The sequence below is a fragment of the Orcinus orca genome, chromosome 18 (assembly GCF_937001465.1).
Source record: "Orcinus orca chromosome 18, mOrcOrc1.1, whole genome shotgun sequence".
Lineage (NCBI taxonomy): Eukaryota > Metazoa > Chordata > Mammalia > Artiodactyla > Delphinidae > Orcinus > Orcinus orca.
This window is the reverse complement of record NC_064576.1, coordinates 3,494,192-3,516,641: the sequence shown is the minus strand read 5'-3', so window position 1 is coordinate 3,516,641 and position 22,450 is coordinate 3,494,192. Positions and strand designations below refer to the sequence as shown.

General features: G+C 39.9%; 1 protein-coding gene across 2 annotated transcripts in view; it reads left to right on the top strand.

Annotated features, from left to right (window-relative positions):
• Positions 1-22,450, top strand: part of MYO16 (myosin XVI) — a 478,842-nt gene that overhangs the window by 233,027 nt on the left and 223,365 nt on the right. For both annotated transcript variants that reach the window (XM_033435062.2, XM_033435063.2), the window contains exons 15-16: positions 3,086-3,203; positions 13,771-13,918. In XM_033435062.2, coding sequence (XP_033290953.2) covers positions 3,086-3,203; positions 13,771-13,918 — 266 coding nt within the window. The remainder of the gene's footprint in view (positions 1-3,085; positions 3,204-13,770; positions 13,919-22,450) is intronic.

Here is a 22,450-nt window from a genome sequence, read left to right as displayed (position 1 = left end):
TTTGTTTCCCTGGACAATTTCAAAACAGCTGAGATAGGTTAAGAGGGTGATTGTTTGTAGTCGCATTATTTGAATTTCAAACTGTGGAAGCAGGGACTTTCCATAGCAGTAGGTTTATTGGAACATAAAAGTCATGTTTTGGGAAAAAACACAATTGCCTGGGACTTTTCACTAATTCTGGCCCAAATGAGTTTCAACTTTAAGACATTCAGTTCCATTTAAATTAAATAAATGTTTATTGAGTAACTGCTTTCACAGAGTGATGGGGGTCACCTTGATTAAGCCCTTATTTTTTATTGAGGAGGCTACAAGTTTTTACTTTGAGAAAATCCAGCTGACTAACTACCACCAGGATAAGTGTGCGTAACTTTTAGTGGCAGAACTAAGAAAATTTTATAGAAAAAAATTCCAATGTAAAATAGGAACAAATCATGCCAATAAAATTTGAAAGAGTAAATACTGAGGAAATGTATACTTACTTCCCTTTGCCTATATTTTTATTTAAAGTTTTATTATGGCACAATATTCTCATTATTTTGTTTTAAAGTTGAGCAGCAGAACAGTATTGGTTTTGCATTTTTTCTGTATTTCTCTTAACACATTTGTTTAGCGCCACCTATTGGGCAAATGGATGATTAAAGATTAAAAAAAAAAAAAGAACACCTCATTTCAGTTTAATCTTGAATCGTGGACCAGCAGTGCACAATGAAAGAATGCCATCTATTTATATTTGTTCAGTAGTTTTAGGTTTATGCTAATTTTCTGCCTTATATGTCTTTATCATTATTCAGATACGGTGATTAAACACACCGATTCTGCAAGAGATTGCTCGGGTTTCAATTCCAGCTCCACTATTTATAAGCTCTGAACCTTGGGAAATTTACTTAATCCATCAATTTCCTTTTCTATAAAATGGAGACAGTAGTTGTGAGAATTAAAAGAAGTTATTTATACATATACACGCATATACGTTCGTACATAGATATGAATGTGTGTACGGTTAGATATAATTTATATATAACTTTATATATATATAGTTCCTGGCACATAGTAAGTAAAGTATAAATGTTTTCTACTATTATTAACAAAAACAAAACGAATCTTTGCTATTTGTTGAATGCTTACCATGTGCCAGGCGCCAAGCTGAGCGCTTCATACACTGGACTCTGATAACCACTGAAGGGGTTATTCTGCTTAGAGTAAAGGAAAGGAGGTTTGGGAATTTATGAAACTTGCTCACGGTGGTAGAACTTGTCATTAGCAGAGCGGGAAAAGGGGGGCAGAGCACATGCACCGTGCCGTTCATTATCCTGGACTTCCTGTCTGGGCGTCGGTCATTCATTATCTTTTATATTCATTTTCTTTTATAATAAGAAATTAGTGTGTTATCAGATACAACGCCAACCAACTAGAAGCCAAGACATTTAAAAATGTTATTTTATTCCTTTTTATGAATTTTTAAACAATTGTTTATTGTAATATTATAAAGGCTTAAAATGTGATATAATTACACTATTAATTTTGCTATATATTTATTTCGTATTAAGTTGTTGGAAAAGAAGCAAAACATAGGACCTTCATAAATACTGTTTCAAATTATTTTTCAGAAACATTTCTGCCATTACTACTATCAATGCACTATTATGATCTTTAAAATTAGGTTATTGTAAAGAGACCTAAATCATAGGGTTTCTGTAAAGATTCAGGGTTTCTCTCCAAAAGTTCAGACTTCAGAAACAGACGTTTTAATATATTTCGCTGTTTCCACGATGTTTAGCTCTGTGACTTGTGCTTAGAATCAAAGTGTTGTTTTATAATCTTTCAAAATATGAGATACTTCCAGGTGAATTGAGTGCCTTAGTAGAGCAGCATCCAGAAAGTTAAAAAACAGCAGCAGGGCTTCCCTGGTGGCGCAGTGGTTGAGCGTCCGCCTGCCGATACAGGGGACACGGGTTCGTGCCCCGGTCCGGGAAGATCCCACATGCCGCGGAGCGGCTGGGCCCGTGAGCCATGGCCGCTGAGCCTGCGCGTCCGGAGCCTGTGCTCCGCAATGGGAGAGGCCACAACAGTGAGAGGCCCGCGTACCGCAAAAAAAAAAAAACAAAAAAACAGCAGCAAACTTTTTTTTTTCTAATTTAGAATCAAAGTCTCGAAAAATACTATCATCAGAAATTATAAGCCACCACCAAGTGTATCAAGAAGGTATCATAGTGCCCATCTTGTGGTTGATGCAGGAACTACATTTAAGATGTCAGTATCTTGAAAGATACAAAAAAGTACCTTTGAACCTTCCAGATTTTCATACATTTTGGAGAATTGCTTGGCCATCATCATTGTCACAGGCACAATCGGTTGTGAGAAAAAAATGACATTCATCCTATAGTCAATCTTTAAGGAAATACGTGAAGAATTTCAGATGCCAGGGTTGATCCGTGGAGCTGTATTAAGAGCATTTTAAAGCTGCAAGCACCCGTCTCTACAAGAGCACCTCGTGATAAGATACCCTGGATCCAGTGGCTTCATCTAGAATTCTTATTATGGAGCAAAAACAGGGTATGGGAGGGTTATCTAGGGACTCGGGGTGCAAAAGAGTATGTGGCAAAGTAAATACGGGTTCAGAAGAAGGTTATAAACAAATGTCTACATGGATTCGTTATTTTTAAAGGAAATTCTGACTATTGCTTATATTAACTCTAATTCCTCCCTCCAAAGCCACAGAAGCACTTCCACTGTTCTAGTCAAGTTAAAAAGCCCAAATAGCATGTGCTGAGTTGTGTGCGTGTGCGCGTGTGTGCGTGTGTGTGTTACACTGAGAGGCTAGTGAAAAAAAGGGAGTCATGTGCTCTGTGCATAATTATCCTGTTACTGTTAGCTTCCGTTTGAGAGGGAGAATGCTAGCAGTTTGCATTTGAGAAAAGAATGACCTTAAAATCGCAACATTGTGTTGTATGAACAATGGAGAACCTCTTAGCTGAGGGAATATTCCTGTCTCTCTGCTATTATTACCCAATTTTATTTAAACAGATGGGTAACTCAGTAAATTGTTTCCCTTTAAGAAAAGATAAACGTTTCCCTTTTGCTACAGGTCATGAGCATCTTAGAAGCCTTTGGACATGCCAAGACCACTCTTAATGACCTGTCCAGCTGCTTCATAAAGTATTTTGAACTACAATTCTGTGAGAGGAAAAAACACTTAACTGGAGGTAAGTGTAAAATTAACAAAGGAGATCTCTGGAGCTACCAGAAGGGGGCAGAGAAACACCAAGCACCGTGGCAACAGTGACTGGTGTGTGTGCGTGCGTGTGTGTGTGTGTGTGTGCGCGCGCGCGCACGCGCGCACCCACATGTGGGTGTATTAGTGTGCACACCTAAGGTGTCACGTTATGAGTTCTAAAATTATTGTGAATTGAAAAATATTCTGAAATGCAAGGTGAACCTTTCAAGGCAATTTTTGTGTTAACTATATAATATGAAACCAAACCAAAAATAGCTGAAATGAATCACACTTGCTGAACACAGAAACAAACTTAAATATCAAAGTAATGTGTAACTTGAGTACATAATTCCTTCTTGCAAGATACGTGGAAATCTATTTTAAATAAAACTGAATCTGTATTTTAAAATGATTGAATTAAAACAAATCAAAAAATCAAAATGATCACCCAACTAAACCCAAACTGAACTATTTCTTATTTGATTTAAATATTTAATGTGTACTTCATGAAAACCCCTTATTTGAAATTCAACTAGTTTAGAATTCACTTGGGATTTTACATCTTTCAAATCAAAACGGATTATCCATGCAAATTAATAACATGAATATAACTGTAGTTAGAATGCCTGAATCTACTTGGAGGAATAGAGTATTTTCAAAAGTTTTGTAACAGCTGTTAGCACACAAACAATTGTAATTATCTTTGAAAGAGATCAGTTTTATTTGGTGTTTCAAGTTACACTATCTTCCCTTCAGGAAACAAAAGTCACTTTTGACCATAGTTTAGAAACAAATAACCTGTATTTTGCAGTAAGGTATGTCCAAATCCCATTAGTACTAAATGAAATTTGGTAAAAAATATGCATAAAGAGAGTCAGAAAAGATAATTTTAGATGTTGATGTTAGAGGCTTAAATTCTGCAAAGGAAGGCTGTTTTGTGTTGTTTCTCACTCCATGGCCAAGAGCTCTGTTTGAAGATCTACCATTTTAGGAAAACCTCAGAGGAGAAATGTCTTGAGCCTCAAACTCTGGTTTTCACATCTTTGTTTGTAACACCCCAGTGAGACCATGCCTCCAAGTGGAGGGCACAGCCTGGCCACCTCATTTGTGAGCATGATTTCCCCTGAGCTTTCCGGCACCAAGGGTTGGAGCCATCGCAGCTGGGAGATTCGGGGGTTCTGAAGGGTGCACGTCCGAGCCCCTTGCTACTCCAGGGGGACCCGAAGATAACTGAGGACACTGTGTAATCTGGGAGCTTGTTAGAAATGCAACCTCCTATGCCCCACTGCAGACCTCAGGATTGGGACTTGAACGGTTCCTGGCAATTCCCTGGTGATTCAGACAAACGCTGAAGTTTGAGAGGGACGGTTCTAGCCCAACCCAAGTGAAGCCGGATGCTACGGCTTATGCACAGCTGGCTCCGAGGAGATACAGCGTGTTCTTTTATGGAAAAAATGGAATAATTTTATTTATTTTTTTTTTGTGGTTGTAAAGTTTATACTTGTTTTTTTAACTTTTTATTTTATATTGGTATGCAGTTGATTAACAACTCTGTAACAACCACATAGAGAAAGAATTTGAAAAAGAATAGATACATGTATACGTATAACTGAATCACTTTGCTGTACACCTGACACTGATACAGCTTGTTCTTGATTCAATATTCCCTTTACCAAGGCGAAGATAAGTGGCTTCTGACGGTCTTATCCATTCCTAATTTTGTTTACTTTCTCTTCTGGATAGAATTTAACATGTCCTCCTCAGGAACGTTAATTTAGAAAATAATTGTATGCTGCGTAAAAGCAGGAGGCGACGGCTAACTTGTGGAGCCTTCAGTGAATCCTCAGGCAGCCCCATGGAGCTCCAGCATAATCAGACCCACAGACACCTCTCACACGGCCTCTGCAGGCTGCACACTGTGACAGGGTGACAATAAATATTCATACAGATGGATCTGAGGCACTTCCAGGTCCTGAAACGCCCTCTGGATTGTGAAAGAGCTGTGAGCGTCAGTGTGCTGCCCGCCTGGCACATGACTTCATTTTCAGACGAGGTCACGTGCACAGGTATGGGGGCTTGGGGCTTAGCCATATCTTTTTGTGGGACACAATTCACCCCACGGCAGAGAATAAGGAGAGATCTATTGTGTCTGTCTTTACTTTTCAAAATTATTCTCAGTCTAAGCAAACGTATCATCATCACCTCCGAAAACAGGCACTGTTAAAACACTTCAAGAAGCTGTACGTCAATGGGATATTTTGAATAATTTCATCACTAAGAATCCTTTTCTGAAAGAAAAATTTTAAAAAGTATCAATATAAATCACTTTACATGTTTTTTTTTTTTTTTTTTTTGCGGTACGCGGGCCTCTCACTGCTGTGGCCTCTCCCGTTGCGGAGCACAGGCTCCGGACGCGCAGGCTCAGCGGCCATGGCTCACGGACCCAGCCGCTCCGCGGCATGTGGGATCTTTCCGGACCGGGGCACGAACCCGTGTCCCCTGCATCGGCAGGCAGACTCTCAACCACTGCGCCACCAGGGAAGCCCTACATGTTTTTTAAAGACAGCTGAGTCCTTCAAATTAGTCCTGTGTAAAAGCCTTCTGAATTTTAAGTGTTCACTAAAATAGTAAACCAAATTGGACTAAGGTTTTTACACCTCAAATTAGGTAAAATATATGTAGGTTACAGGTTGATTTCATGCTTCATGGTAGTCTAGATTTTCTTAAATTATCAACATGTAAAATAGTTGTAAGGAGTTTATTGTACAGGGAATATTATATTCCTACTTTTAAGGTTGATAGATGCTGTATATTTCCCTTATCGACATTATTGCTTATACTTTTATAATTTAATGCCAACTCCTTGATCAGGGATGCAACCACCAATTGTAACAAAGAAAATACAAGTCTCAGTTTTATGAAACATCAGCTACAGAAAGTCAGGATTGTTTCTTATTTTGAAGGAAGTTTAATTAATAAAGAACATTCTAACCTAGGCTTTCGGTCCAGGGTTTTTTCCCATCTGATTACTTATTTAACAGTGTAATCTTTCTAAGTTCCCCAAGCCCCTGTTTCTAACGTGCTCCCCTGATTCCAGCTCTGTTGACTGTAGACCAAGTCGCCCCCCTTATTTCTTCCCCCGCACTTGTCAAAATCTGAAAGCGCCCTTTCCCATTGGTCTGGTTGTTGTCTGTGACTCCTCTTAGGATACAGGTTTGCTGATGGCAGAGCGCTTGTCTGTCTGGGCGCACAGTAGGCCTGCGTTCCGTATCTGTTGGATTACAGACTGAGGAGTGGCACTGGGGAGCGATCACAGCGGAGCAGCCATCATTCAGTTCAGGGAGGGGGCTGTGTAAACGCCTCGGGAACTCATTCATGCCAGCAAAGAACACCTATTACTGAGAGTCTCCAATAGTCAAGGAAAGTTATCAGCATTTAACTGTGGATTATTTTGTGTAAATTAGAGCCGATTCTCTTCACAATGAGAGTGTGTGTGTGCTAAGGGTAGAACCATTATCTGCTTCCTGAGTGTGGAGACTGGCAAAACAGAAACGTGCTGAAGGGTCTACAAAGGTAGGAGGACCCAGAACCCATGTGTGGGAAGGGAAGAATAATTGGCTCCTTGTCTTTTCTGTGTCTTGAAGACACCCAGGCTTATTGAAGTGGAAATTGAAATTTACTAACAGTCAGAGATGTTTCCCAATAAATATGCCAAGGCTGTGTTATCTACTTGGGAAAGTTAAAACTTAGAGTGAACACAAAGAGATGGAAAATATATTAAGATGTTGGCATTTCATTTTTTCAAACCTTAATTTTAAATAGACAAACAAATAAATAGTTTTCATCTTCATTGATGTCATCGTCAACTATCCTTAGTATTATACTCTCGGTTCTTTGAAAAGTTTCAGAATGGCCATCATCAAAAAGTCTATGAATAATAAATGCTGGAGAGGGTGCGGAGAAAAGAGAACCCTCCTGCACTGTTGGTGGGAATGTAAATTGATACAGCCACTATGGAGAACAGTGTGGAGGTTCCTTAAAACCTAAAAATAGAATTAACATATGATCAAGCAATCCCACTCCTGGGTATGAATCCAGAAAAAAACATTGTTCAAAAGGATACATGCACCCCAATGTTCATTGCAGCACTGTTTACAATAGCCAAGACATGGAAGCAACCTAAATGTTCATAGACAGATGAATGGATAGAGAAGATGTGGTATATATACAATGGAATATTACTCAGCCATAAAAAAGAAACAATGCCATTTGCAGCAACATGGATGGACCTAGAGATGATCATACTAAGTGAAGTAAGTCAGACAGAGAAAGACAAATGTCATGATATCCCTTATATGTGAAACCTAAAAAAAATGATACAAATGAACTTATATACAAAGCAGAAATAGACCCACAGACATAAAAAACAAACATGGTTATCAAAGGGGAAGGGGGTGGATAAATTAGGAGTTTGGGTTTATCATATACACACTACTGTATATAAAATAGATAACCAACAAGGACCTACTGTATAGCACATGGAATTATACTCAATATTTTGTAATAACCTGTAATAGAAAAGAATCAGAAAAAGAATATATATATATATATATATATATATATATATATATATATATACATACACAAAACTGAATCACTCTGCTGTACACCTGAAACTAACACAACATTGTAAACCAACTATACTTCAATTAAAAAAAAAGTGTCCGGGAATTCCCTGGCAGTCCAGTGGTCAGGACTCAACGCTTTCACTGCCGAGGGCCTGGGTTTGATCCCTGGTTGGGGAAGTATGATCCCGCAAGCCATGCGGTGTGGTCAAAAAATTAAAAAAATATTTTTTTTTATGTGAAAAAAATGAAATAAATTAAAAAGAATATCTCAGCATGCTTTAATTGATTGCATCTCCTTTGAAGAACAGCATCTTTTAGTGCAAGCAGCCTGGGCTTTGGAGATAAGCCAGTTGGGTTTAAATGTGAAAAGGCCGGCAGCAGGATTTAAATGAGGCAAAGTTGGAAAAACACCTAGCACAGTGCCTGGTACACAGTAGGTACTTTAAATGGTGATTCCTCCTCTTGGGATCCGGGAAGCCTGGGATCTTTGTTTCTTTTTGTCCCCACTAACGGATGGGGAAAGTGAAGTTGAGAGGGACATGTAGATGCCAGTATCAGATTCAGGACCGGGGACCGTACTTTGGGCTCCTGACTGAGGCACCGTTTCACCTGTAACGACCCCGGCATTACTGATCCTGGAGAGTGAAGTCAAAAGTAGTGCCTGGGGGTGAAAGAGAGACTCTTTGGCTGCAGTAATTAATCAGAAGTGTGCTGTTGGTGATTGCTGGTTGAAGGCATAATGGGCGTTTCTGGGAAGAGATCTTATTAGTCATATACTGATGACCACTTGGGTGGGCAGAGTGAGAGTGGGTGCTGGAAGTTTCTGGAAGCCAGTGGAAGGGCAGCTGGAGCACTTGACCTTCTTGAAGGAGAGGGAGGTTTATGTCTTCCACCTCCTTTCATCTTGAACGAAAATGGGTATAGCTCTATAAAATCCTTTCACTGCATATTATGTTACATATAATCTGCAAACATATATATTTTTTCAGTAGCGAAACTTTTTGGAAGACCTGCTCACATAGATTTCTGGAAAGATGAAGGATCACAGGTATACTTCCAGTCAAGAATATTTCTGACATAAAGTATTTTTTAAAATGTACAAGTTTTCAGAAATCAAGAAATTCGTAGAAACTTTCTGTGCGTGGACACTTGCATGAATGAGTCAGAAACATTTTTAACTTCAAAACCTATCACTTTCCTTCCATTATTCCAGTTTCATTTTAAACACAACAGAAAGGCCTGCATTTTCCCCATTCAGAAGAATATTAGAGTCTCACAGAAATTTGAACTTTCGGTTGTTCTGAATTTTTGGTGGTTTTCTTCCATCTAAAATCTCCTTAAAGATGGACTTCTTAAAAAAAATCCTACTGATCAGAAATTCTTCTAATCCACAGCAACTTTATTCACTGCTGGAGATGAGCTAACTAGGATGATACTGTTTTTGAAAGATGAAAGGTATTGAAGTCACTCTATGATGTGGAATTTGATTAGTTCTGAATACTGCTTTGAATTAAGCTTGTGTGTTGGCTTGAACAAGTGGGCATAAGGTCAGTCTTTTCTCTGAGTATAGAAGCTTGATGGTCAGAAGGTCACCACTTGGCCCTCCATTTTCACCTGATATTCCGTTAGTTGGTGACCAGAAAATAACAGTGGGGACAGCTATGACAGTTTATTTCCTATGTGTACAGATGTTTAGAAATATCCTCTTGAGCAGTTAATTACTTCAGGGTTAATATTATCCATAACAAATGGAACATGTTTTCAGCATTTTGCTTAAGAAGGAAAAAGTAGGAAAGAAAACTGAATAATTAAGACCTCAATTTGAAATTACCTCCTGATTAAATACTCATGGAGAAATGGAAAAGAAACCACACCACCTCATTCTAATTTTGCCATCACCTTCGGGCTTTAATGCCACTAATCGAAGGGGTATTTTGGAAGAGTCTTTATGCACTTCTGATAACTTCTCTAGAAGGTGTCTAATGAGACAACTTTTCTTAATAATTTTGAGATTTTTTTTAAGCACTGATCACCATTCTGACTGACTGAATTGACCACTTACAAAATTTATAGGAATAAAGCACTGCGATAGTGGTTCCATTTGTTCAAGTAGATTTGCTATGTAAAAGCCAAATTGGGAGACCTCACATTTTTTGCTTTCAGAGGCTGGACTCCGGAATAATTAACAGTAGACTCATTACACAAAATTTGGTTTATAGTTCAAATGGAGGGAAAAATTAAATTCATTTTCCTTCCTAAAACTGCTATTTTTTTGATCCCCAAAATTATCGACCACGAATTCTTACTTCAAAGTGGAAAACTATAGTTATTCACAGTTGCATTTAAAATTCAGGTACATAACTGTTTACTGACCATTCATAATGATAAGAATAAACCTAAGCTCAAATAAAAAGAATACTCCAGAAACAGTAGGATTTTCAGCATGCCAAATATATGGTCCTAAGTTCTGATTAACATTAGATTCTGAATTTCCAGTCCTATCTTTGAAGCAAAACTGGGATTGTGACTCCCAAATTGCATACTTTCGTCATTTCTCACGTACTATGAACGAAATTTCAACATGTATTTACGATGTGGGTTATTTTTTCTTTTGTAATGTTTAAAGGCAGAGGAGCAAATAGTGAATCCTTGATATGAGTCCTACTAATACGTGTGAGGTCACAATAAACCAGGAAGATGACTGGACACTATTCACATTGTGCCTGCATTACTTACAGACACATTACTTATTTCCTCCCTGACTAGAATGTAAACTTTATTGTTGAAGGACCAGTATCATCATCTATCACTGCACTACAAACCACGATTTAGCTCCCTCTTATAATTCCAGTATATTAGGTCTTGAAAGCTTAGTACCATTCTGTATATTAAATTGTATCTTCATGAATTCACATAGTATTTGCCTTTGCTGCAGTGAGTTTCTTCCAGTGTTTCCAGCAGTGAGAGACCATTGTCTGTATCTCTTGTCCTAATAGTGCAGCTATAAAAACCTTCTGAGCTGTTTGACAGTAATACTTGCTAACGTCTACAGCAGAGCATTTAAAATCAATGTCTACTGATATATACCCGAGCAATATGTACCTGCAAATTTTGAGACATTAATCAAGAAAATTCTAATACTTATTTTGGTGGCTTTGTTATAGGCAAGGACATGTCTTGTTTCAGATTATATTTGTGCACAAAAGTATACGTTGGGTCAGGAACAAGGTAAGAATGTCCCCTCTCACCACTCTCTTTCAACATCATACTGGAAATCCTAGCTAATGTAATAAGAAAAAGAAAAAACAAAGGTACACATATTGGGAAGGAAGAAATCAAGCTGTCTTTGTTGATCTGATTTTAGAAATCCAAAAGAATCATCATCAACAGCAACAACAACAAAAAACTCCTGGAACTAATTAGTGATTGTAGCAAAGTTTCAGGGTATAAGGTTAATATACAAAAGTCAATCACTTTCCTATATATCATCAATGAACAACTGGAATTTGAAATTAAAAACAGCACCATTTCCATTAGCACCAAAACAAAAATACTTAAGTATAAATTTAGCAACATATGCACATGATCCTCATAAGGAAAACTACAAAACATTGATGAAAGAAAGCAAAGAAGATCTGAATGGTGAGACACTCAATGTTCAACGGATAGGAAGGCTATGAAGACTCAGTATTGTTAAGATGTCCGTTCTTCCCAATTTGATCTATAGATTCAGTACAATTCCAATAAAAATCCCTGAGTTACTTTATGGATATCGACAGGAGGTTTGTATGGAGAGTTAAAAGTTCCAGAAGAGCCAGCACAACACTGAAAAAGAAGAACAACATTGGAGGACTGGCCCTACCCAACTTTAAGACTTACTGTAAAGCTACAGTAATCAAGACAGTGATTCAGTAGCACTGGTGAAAAAATAGACAAATAGGTCAATGGAACACCAATAGAGAGCCCAGAAATAGACCCACATAAACGTAGTCAACTAATCATTGACAAAGGAGCAAAGGCAATTCAATAAAGGATAGTCTTTTCCACTGATTTTGCTGGCAAAACAGAACATCCACAGGCAAAGAAACCCACGCATGTAGCACAAAGATATCATGAAAAATAGCTCAGATCATAAATCTAAATGTAAAAACAAAACTGTAAAACTTTTAAAAGAGAATAGAGGAGAAATTTTACGTGACTGTGGGTTTGGCAATGACTTTTTTTAAAAAAATAAATTTATTTTATTCTTGGCTGCGTTGGGTCTTCGTTGCTGCGCGCGGGCTTTCTCTAGTTGGGGCGAGCAGGGGCTACTTTTTGTTGTGGTGCGCGGGCTTCTCACTGCAGTGGCTTCTCTTGCTGCGGAGCATGGGCTCTAGGCATGCGGGCTTCAGTAGTTGTGGCTCGCGGCTCAGTAGTTGTGGCTCAAGGGCTCTAGAGCACAGGCTCCGTAGTTGTGGCGCACGGGCTTAGTTGCCCCCGTGGCATGTGGGATCTTTCCGGACCAGGGCTCGAACCCCTGTCCCCTGCATTGGCAGGCGGATTCTTAACCACTGCGCCACCAGGGAAGCCCGGCAATAACTTTTCAGGTACAACACTAAAAGCACAATCCATGAAAGGAATAATTGATAATCTAAACTTCATTAAAATTCAAAATTTCTGTTCTGTGAAAGACACTGTGAAGAGAATGAAATGATGAGCCATAGGCTGGGAGAAAATATTTGCAAAAGACGTATTTGATAAAAAATTGTCTAAAATATATGGAGAACTCTTAATATTCAACAGTAAGAAAACAACTCAGTTTTAAACATGGGCAAAATATCTGCACGGACATCTTACCAAAGAAGACAGACAAATGGAAATGAGCACGTGAGAAGATGGTCCACGTTATACGTCATCTAGGAAATGCAGATTAAAGCAAGGATGAAATACCACTGCACGCCTGTTAGAATGGCTAAAATCCAAAACACCAACAGCACCAAGTGCTGGCAAGGATCTGGAGCAACAGGAATTCTGATTTATTGCTTATGGGAATGCAAAATGGTGCAGCCGCTTTGGAAGATAGTTTGGCAGCATCTTACAAAGCTGATCATAGCCTTGCCATACGATCTGGGAATCACATTCCTTGACATTTACTCAACTGAGTTGAAAACCACATCTGCACGTAATGTAGACATAAATGTTTATAGCAGCTTTATTCATAATTGCAAAAACAGGAAGCAACCAAGGTGTTTTTTAATAGCTGAATGGATAAACAAACTGTAGTATATTCATGCAATGCAATAGTATTCACTAATAAAAAATGGGCTATAAAGCCATGAAAAGACCAAAAAGCAACTTTAAATACATATTATTAAGTGAAGGAAACCAATCTGAAAGGGGCACATACTGTGTGATTCCAGCTATATGACGTTCGGGAAAAGGCAAAACTATGGAGACAGTAAAAAGATCATTGGTTACCAGGGGTTGGGGGCGAGGGAGGGGTGAGTAGGTGGTTCACTGATTTTTAGGGCAGACTACTCTGTATGGTACTGTAATGGTGCACACATGACATGCAAATTTCTCAAACCCCATAGAACTGTACAACACCAAGAGCAAATGCCAGTGTAGACTACGGACTTTAGTTAATAATAGTGTATCAATATTGGTTCATTCATTTTAACATATGTACCACTCTAGCGCAAGATGTTAATAATAGTGTAAACAGCGTGTGAGGGAGGGGAGAGAGAGGGTGTGTTGGAACTCAGTACTTTCTGCTTAATTTTTCTGGACTTAAAAAATTTCTCTAAAAATAAAGTCTGTTATTTTGTTTTTAAAAGGTCTGTGCTGGGAAAGAAGCTGCATTATTATCTCTTCTAATTAATCTGTGTCAATTTATGGAAATGAAACTAAAATGCCATTTGACAGAATCCCTTTTCTTTCCTTAACCAGCCAGAATTTATACATATATGCTAGAGAAATCCAGACTTGTTTCACAACCTCTTGGCCAGAGCAATTTTCTCATCTTCTCCTTGTTGATGGATGGGTTATCTGCTGAAGAGAAGTATGGACTCCACCTTAACAATTTATATGCCCATCGGTAAGTGATTATACATGTTCAGCCTGGTAGTTCTGCCTTCAAATTGTGGTTGCATTTTAGCGGTCTTAAATTTTCTTCTTATTTTTCAGAGAAGAAATGGTGACTTCTTTTAGGAGAATAGTTGGATATACTATTAGATTAGAACTATCTGTATAACAGGGCTGTTACCGTTTATTGAGTGTTTAGGTGAAGTTTTGTGTATGTGTATTAACTTGTGTTTCTATTTTCCTAGTTTTCAGATCAGAATAAACAATTAGCGCACATATAAACTTTTATATTCCTTTGCCGTATTTTGGATATAACATTAGCTATGCATTCCTAATTTTCAGTAGTCTTTTGAAATAATGGGACATAATATTTGAGCAATTATGATTCATTAGTAACAGATGAGGTTACATAATGGCTTCAGATGAACAATACACATAAACTGGGGGGCTGATTTTCTGCAATGGAGGAGGAAAGTGTTTGTTAAAATGAGGATGCCTTGGTCACAGGAGGGCCGCGGAGGGGAGAATTCTTAAGACAGTGAGCTGAGGGGTGTCTTTGCAATGTGTGCATGTCCGCTGACTGCCTGATCCGGTGTGTCTTCCCACAAGGACTGGTCCAGATTTGGATAGGATGGGAGCGAGCCAATAAGGAGAGTAAACCCCATTCAGAGGAGAAGTGGGTGAGAGATAGGCAGAGAGGGAGCTGGGTGTGCGGGTCCACACACAGCAGTGAATTCCTGGCAAAGCAGGGAGGAGCTGGACTCTGAGAGAGACGTGGATTTACTTCAGATATCTATTGACACCTGAGTTATTGTTTACTGATTGTTTGTTATTGGATTCGAGAAGAATGGTGTGAGTGGTCATGATTTTATGAGAACTTTTGTGAGAGAAAATAAAGGATGCTTGGGGAGGCGGATCATGGCCTGAGGACCAATCATGTTGTTTGAGAGTTGAAGGTGGAGAGCTGATTGGACAAGTAGGTGGAGATGTCAAATGCAAGCTGAGAGACGGGGGATTTTCCAGGGGCGATGGGGTCTTAATGGAGTGGAACCCCTAGACCTGTCCGAGAAGGGACAGAACAATATCTGTGGTCGCCATTGTCTGGGTTGGCGGGGGGTGAATGATGTGGGGCGTGGGACCGGGGGAGGGGAATGAATTGGCCGTATTCGAAGTCACTGTTACATGATTAACAGCTCTTATTCAGTTTCTTTGAAAATACTACATCCAGCAGTATAGATACACTTTATCATGTCAAACAGGAGACATGAGGTAAGAAGGCCTCATCAAAATTGTTTTTTATTCAAAGTAAGAGACTATTTGGAGATTTACTGTCCCCCCAAAACAACAGAAATTCAGAAGAAGAAAACACCGATATCAAAGCATGATTGCCCAGACGAAAGTGATTTAAAAATAGAAATTCTAAGCTACCAGAGCATTAGAAATGTTTTTTTTTTAATCCCTTCATTTCATGAAGGAGAAAATCAAACCCAGAACCATAAGGAGGTCTATACCGAAGTGAATATATTATACAACAGCAGTATTGAGAAACCCCATTACTTGGAATTCATTTTTTGTTTTTCTACATCGCACATCTCTAATGGGAGGAAAAGCCTCAGATTGGGGACCGTGGGGTAGGTGTTCAGGGCAGCCTGTGAGGAAGAAAAGTCTTGGAGTTTTGTGTTCCTGATCTTTCTTATTAGCAAAAGCTCAAAGCTGATAGCAGGCCATTGGCTTCGGTGCGTCCGCGCGTGTGTGTGAGTGCATGTACATGCGTGTGCCCGCGTGCACGTACATGCGTGTGCTTGGCATTGCAGACGCGGAGCCACTGGAGAACAAAAGGCAACAATCTAATCCAGCATTCAGAGAGACAATTCAGCTTCTTGGTCTGTGGCTTGGACCCCTCTTTTGAAGTGTGAGAGCGTGTAGGAGAAAACAAGCATTTCTTTATTGACCTCCATTCCAACATCCGTTTCTCTTTGCAAAAGAGGGTTTGGAATCACTTAGGCTATTTAGAAAGTCAAACGTCAGGGGTTGCTTTGTGAGCAGCTCCGACAGGAAAGAACTCAGAAAAATCATGAATAATTCAAGTCCCTTGAACAAAGAAGTTATTTTATTAAAATGAATTATAAATATCTAATGGGCACAAAACAGCATTCCTCAGTAAAAATGTACACCGCCACTCCAGATTCATAAGCCATATCCACTGGAACATTTGTACAATGAGAATTCCACAGACGAAATATTCTTTCATAATAAGACAAGCTGTTTTGCAAGTTATAACGCATTGTACATCCCAGTGTTTTTGTGATATATGGATCTTCCAACAGTTACAGTGCTGGTCAGGCTTGAGGAGCTAATATTTGTATGATATTTGAATTTGGGTCGGGGTATCATCTTTGCTTAGTAATTACACATATTAGGTACCACAATTTTGGAAATTGTTTGGCTGGTTTACAATCAGTAGTATAAAGTTGAACTTGTTAGCCTTCTAACCTTTCACAAATTGATGATCCTTCTGAGTTTCCTCCTTGAAATCAGTATTCATAGGTAAAGTAGATCACTGTGCATATAAAAATATAAACATAAACAATATATAAATAAATCTGTATAAACATAATATAAATAAATATATAATATTGCTTATATATAAACAATATTATCATCACACCTACTTATCTGATTTTATTTAAAAGATGTCGATATGTCTATTAAATAGAGCAAATCAGCACCTCGATTACCATCTGAATATTCCTTTGCTTATTCAATACTTATTCCATAATATAGCTTGTCTTGAAATTTTGATGAAGTATGTTGAGTCTTAAAGCAAACGTTACAAAATTTTGCAAGCCTGCCTCCTTCAAATACATCTTTTCTTTATTACTACCAATTCATTACCCACATGAAACATAAAATAGGCATGGAGCAGGAATTGCGAGCTGAAGGCATAGCCAATGTTTATCACGTGTCCTTACATGATTAGAACTCCAGAGAGAAGAAAGTATTGTTGTAACTAACGCTACTGTAATTAAAGCTACAAAAGTGTTTTGTTTTTCTTTTAACTTTGACTCTGTTTTTGGAGCTAAAAGTTTTCAAAGTCTCACATGAAAATTTATGCAGGTTTATTTCAGTGTTAAATGCACCTAAAAATACTTCCTTGTTTGTAAAATTGGAACAGTATCTAGAACAAGCAGATAGCACTCTTGCTTATGGAATAGAAATGGTACAGATATAGACATCAGCTCCTACAGCTTAACTGAACGCAAACAATATTTATAACACTTTGCATAAAATCTTCCTGGACAGATTGTTGAAACAACGGCAACAAGAAAAATGTCTATAGGTCTCAACATTTTGAGCAGCGGCAGTAAGGGTGCATTGGTTGAGAATTCCCACTAGATGGCAAACTCTCCACAAAGTTAGACAGGAGCAAAAAAAAAAAAAAAAAAAAAAACCCTCATTAAAGGTTTCTTTTTTATTTATGGTTCTTCCTATGATTTACTTTTTCTTTTTCCTAGATGTTTGTTTTTCAAGTTTTATCTCAGAAAAATACTAACATTACATCGGGGCAATAAATGTCATTTATGTTTCTGGGAATTGAGATTTAATGAAAGTTAGAAATAGTCATTAATTGCTTATCTTCAACCTACTTTAAACAGCTTTTATGGATGTAGTCCCAGAACAGTTGGGCTCTGAAATACAAAGAAATTATTCCGAATCTCCCTTCATATTGATTAATGATGGAAATGATTGTGGTGCTACATAAGAACATTCTCAGCAAAGGTCAGATTTTGAATTACAAGCTGAGAGCAAGCGATGTTTGACTCAGTGCATGACCTGTTTCTAACCTTGTGTGTTAGTGAAAGGAAACTCTGACTCACTGAGTACTTGAACTTGTAAGTGCTGCTGGGGTACACCTGTCGCAGTAGGTGCTGCAGCAGTGAACTCTCAACGAATGTTCAGTCTTTGCTAAGGCTTTGTTACGTGCATTGAACTTCAGTTGAGAAAGACACATAATTTTTAAAAAGGTAAGGGTAAACTTAAGTATTCTTTGAGGATGATCTTGTCATATAATACAAGCTTTACTCAGTACACATTTTAGGCATGCATCCTTGAAGGTGCTCCCAAGACAAAGATTTGAGACAGGAGGTATTATATGTTTTTTCTTTTTTAAAAAATTTTTTATTGAAATGTAGTTGATTTACAGTATCATGTAGGCTTCAGGTATACAGCACAGCGATTCGGTTATACATGTATATATATATTTTTCACATTCTTTTCCCTTACAGGTTATTACATAATATTGAGTATAGAGATCACAGATATTTTCATTTCACACTACGGTGGTTATAGATGTCTCCAAGTGTCATTTACACTCTCACTGCTTTAGATTTACAGTAGTTATGAGGCTTGTGGCTAGGTCTTGTTTTTGTTTGTTTGTTTTTAATTTAATTTTTTTTACAGCAGGTTCTTATTATTTATCTATTTTATACATATTAGTGTATGTATGCCAATCTGTAATCTATTTCTAACTGATTCTATTATTAATTATTATCTAAATGATAATCACAGTCGTAATGTATGCACCTTACGGAGCGCTTAGCATAGGCCGGTCCCTCTCCTAGTTTTCCCTTGTCTCGGCGAATCCTCGCCGGTAATTAAGCAGAAGGTGCAGGACCGCGTTCTCATTGGATGGCCCAGGACATGAGGATGGAGAGGCCAACCAGGGGCCCAGTTTGACTCTTGGCCATAACCCTGTATTGTCTCTGCAGCAACGTTGCCTATAAATAACACCAGCTGCCTTTGCACCTTTGCATCAAAGAGATTTGAAAGAAAATGAGAGGGGAAGCACCAGGTCAGCCTGTATGTGTGTTTTTATTTACAATCGGTTCAGCAAAACTAACTTAGGACATGCTAGAGTCTGTTCCCTCTAACTACCATAAAAAGCAGTTCTGGGTCATTTCTTTATCCAGCAGTAACATAAGAAAAATTTTGAAGTGCATTCATTACGCTAGCTGAAGGTTACATTGACAATATAAAGAGGGTTGGATCACCCCTGCCAATGCGCAGGTAAATTTCACTTGTGAAAAGCCAGCAGGAAGAGGTCAGGGCCCGCGGCTTTCTAACTTCCTTCCATTCGTGAGTTATGTCCACCCAGCAGCGGAGGGGGCAGACGGAGGAGCCGCAGAAGTCAGGCACTGCCCTCGGCCTCTAGCTTGTCCTCAGAACCCTACGGAAGAGCGAAGGGGAGCTGCGGTAACCTGAGTTGTGTTCATAACAAATACGAAGCACAGATACGTGCTACTTAGCACGTCGCCTTCCTCAAGGCCACTTAGCTGGTAAATGTAGTCGGTGAAAGAGCCTGGTTCCAAACCCAGGTATATGTGGCTTCCAGTTTTCTGTTCATCAGAATTGCTTGATTCCTAGTGTCAGATGCCCAACTCTCACACACTTAAGAACAAAAAAAAAAAAAAAAAAGGAGAAGGACTCAGAGGGTCACGTAACTGGAGAAAAGAGAAGTTATGCTTGGGTGGGATAACTAGACCCAGGAACTCAAGTGCTGCCTCTGTGTCTCTCTGTCTCTGTCTCTCTCTGTGTCTCAGTCTCTGTCTCTCCCTTTCTTTCTCTCTCTGTGTCTGTCTGTCTGTCTCTGTCTCTCTGTGTCTCAATCTCTGTCTTTGTCTCTCTGTGTCTCTCTGTCTCTGTCTCTCCCTCTCTCTCACACACACGTCTTTTTTTGTTGGCTTGTGTTTCTAACATGGGGGAGAATCCAACACAGGCAGCCCTAACCTTCCACATCTCAGGAACCCCGGACGGAAAGCAAAGCTGTCTTTCTCAAAGACGCCACCTTGGCGCCCAGCACAGGCTGGGCCTGTGTCTCGTTTGCACAGCTTCCCATCTGTGTGCCTCTTCAATCCCACCCCTTACACTCAGGGCAGATCAACATTGGATAAGTTCCAATTTAACTATAAACTTCCTAGCTCCAAAGTCTTTAATAAATATTGCTTTTCTGTCATATCACGTGAAGTCTCCTGGCCTTGTTGCAAGGCAGCAGAGCCGACCAGGCCTCAAGGAATTTAGGGGAAGGGGCTGTTAATGTGTTCTTCGAGGTTCTCTCTGTAGTTGCTCAGCCTATAGGAGTGGAGGTGAGTATCAGTCAGGTGAAAACTTAGTTGTTTGCTGATTGAAGAAAAGAAACTTCCAAAAATCCAAAGATCTAATTTTTAATATATATATTTACATATGTATACAAATAAATAAATACACACACACACATACACACACACACACACACACACACACACACACACACGAATAAAGAACATATTTTTTCCCCAGAGTTTAGGATGAGGGCAGTTGCGGCTTGTGTAGTGTATCTTGCATAGGTCTGAAAACATGGCAGTAATTGTTTCTCACCTAAAGGAAGACTCATCCGACCTCAGGACCACAAGGCAAGCACTCACTGAAAATGACCTTCACATCTGCTCCCGTGACCTTCCTCCCTCTTTCTCAGTCTCTCTTTGTCTCTCTCCCTTTAAAGTTATTTCCTCTTAGAAATTACTGTATTGTATTCTACTTTATGAGGAACTGTGTCGAGATGCTAAACAGGCAAGGTGTAGAGAACAATCCAGCGTAAACGGGGGCGTGGCTTTTGCAGGCTGCAGAAGCTTGTAGAGGAGACCACAGTCTCCCCAAGTGCTTGTCTGGTGACTCCACTGCCATTTTGGAGAGACTTGTTTCCAGTTCTGTGTGTGTGAATATGTCTCCTTTCCAAACCCTGTGACTGTAGCAGACGGCACCCCGCGCTCGGCTGTGACGCGTCTCCAGTTCCGTCCGCCCACATCTGCCCTGCGGATGCAGTCGGTGGTGGTCCTTCGTTGGGTCTTCGTTGCTGCGCGCAGGCTTTCTCTAGTTGCGGCGAGCGGGGGATACTTTTCGTTGCAGTGTGCAGACTTCTCATTGCCGTGGCTTCTCTTATTGCGGAGCACGGGCTCTAGGCCCACTGGCTTCAGTAGTTGTGGCACGTGGGCTCAGTAGTTGTGGCGCATGGGCTCAGTTGCTCCGCAGCATGTGGGATCTTCCCGGACCAGGGCTCGAACCCGTGTCCCCTGCCTTGGCAGGCGGATTCTTAACCACTGCGCCACCAGGGAAGTCCCAATGACACAGTTTAAACCTGCCTCTTGCCGGCTGGGTAATTTGGGAAAATCGGGCAACCTCTCTCTGCTTCTCTTTGCTCCTCCGTGACAAAGGGCTCACCTCGGAGCACTGCTGTGAGTGAGGACTGCACAGGCTGCCTCGAGTAGGTCCTAGAAGGCGGCATACAAGGAACAGCAAGATCGTTCATATTATTATAGGAGGCTCTTTCCCATCAGAGTCATGTGGGGACAGCTGAAGGGATAATTGTTTGGAAAAAGATGACGAGCTAGTGTCAGAACTTGAGTTCTTGTAGGAGCTCTGGGTCTGGGGAAGGCTTCTTCCAAGCCTGTGTCTCTGCCCCCATGCAGTTGGGCCCAGGGACCTTCCCCAACTTCTGCTGTATGAGTCGGGCTCCGAGTCTGTGGTCACCGTGATGAATTACTTGTTTCAGTTATCGAAACGTAATTGGATCTTTTGATGAAAATCAACACAGCCCTTTTGAAGAGGTGAGGGCGGCTGAGAGTAGGTGTGGGAAGGAGGACGGGGGTGGGGGCTGGGGGGGAACATGGCCGCAGCGGGTGCTGATGGGCTGAGAAATCAGAGGGTCTCCCATCAGCCCCGCGGCCGGGCTTCTCCGACAGAGAGCACCTCGTTACTGTTACTGAGATACCAGGGAAAGTGCAACCCTAGGCAGAACCTGAACACTCCTGGAGAACTTCCTGTTCACATTTTCCCTGTGGCAGAAAATCAATACAGATGCTTCAAATGCGTTGCCTTTCTGTACCAGCTAGAAGTAGAAAAAAAAAAAATAGAGATTTTCTTTAAGTTCAAAACCCTGCGCTTATTTAATCAGAGATGATGATGACCTCAATAAGATTTTGGAACGCACGATTTGTTACCAATAATCTGTCCCCTCAAGTGGATTCGGCGAGTTCAAACCAGATGTGCGTTGTGCGTATTACAGGGTGGGTTCTGAAACTGACAACACGATGTGGATATTTATGTAGAATCCTACGGTGAAAGGTGTGTGTTTACGTGTGTGTACACAAACCTAAGATTACATTCCAGGCTGTGATAAGAAGCAGCATTTTGAAGCTAAGGCTGTTTATTCTTGTAACTCCACAGGGGAATCTGAAAGCGTGTGGGAGGAATAATTAAAATCAAATAACCAACATTTGCTTGTGCTAAGAACTTGATGTTTATCATCTCACTTTATCCACAGCCCAGCCTGACACAAGGCTGAGTGAATCACCCATCCTAGGAGCATAAGGGTCTCTCTTAAACACCTCACATTTCTGCCTCTCAAACCCTGATGTCTTGATAACAGATGAAAGATTTTGCAGAAATGTTTGAAAAGGAGCCACAAAAGATCACGCTACCCGGAGAAAGGCTCTCTGACACCTGAGGGGAG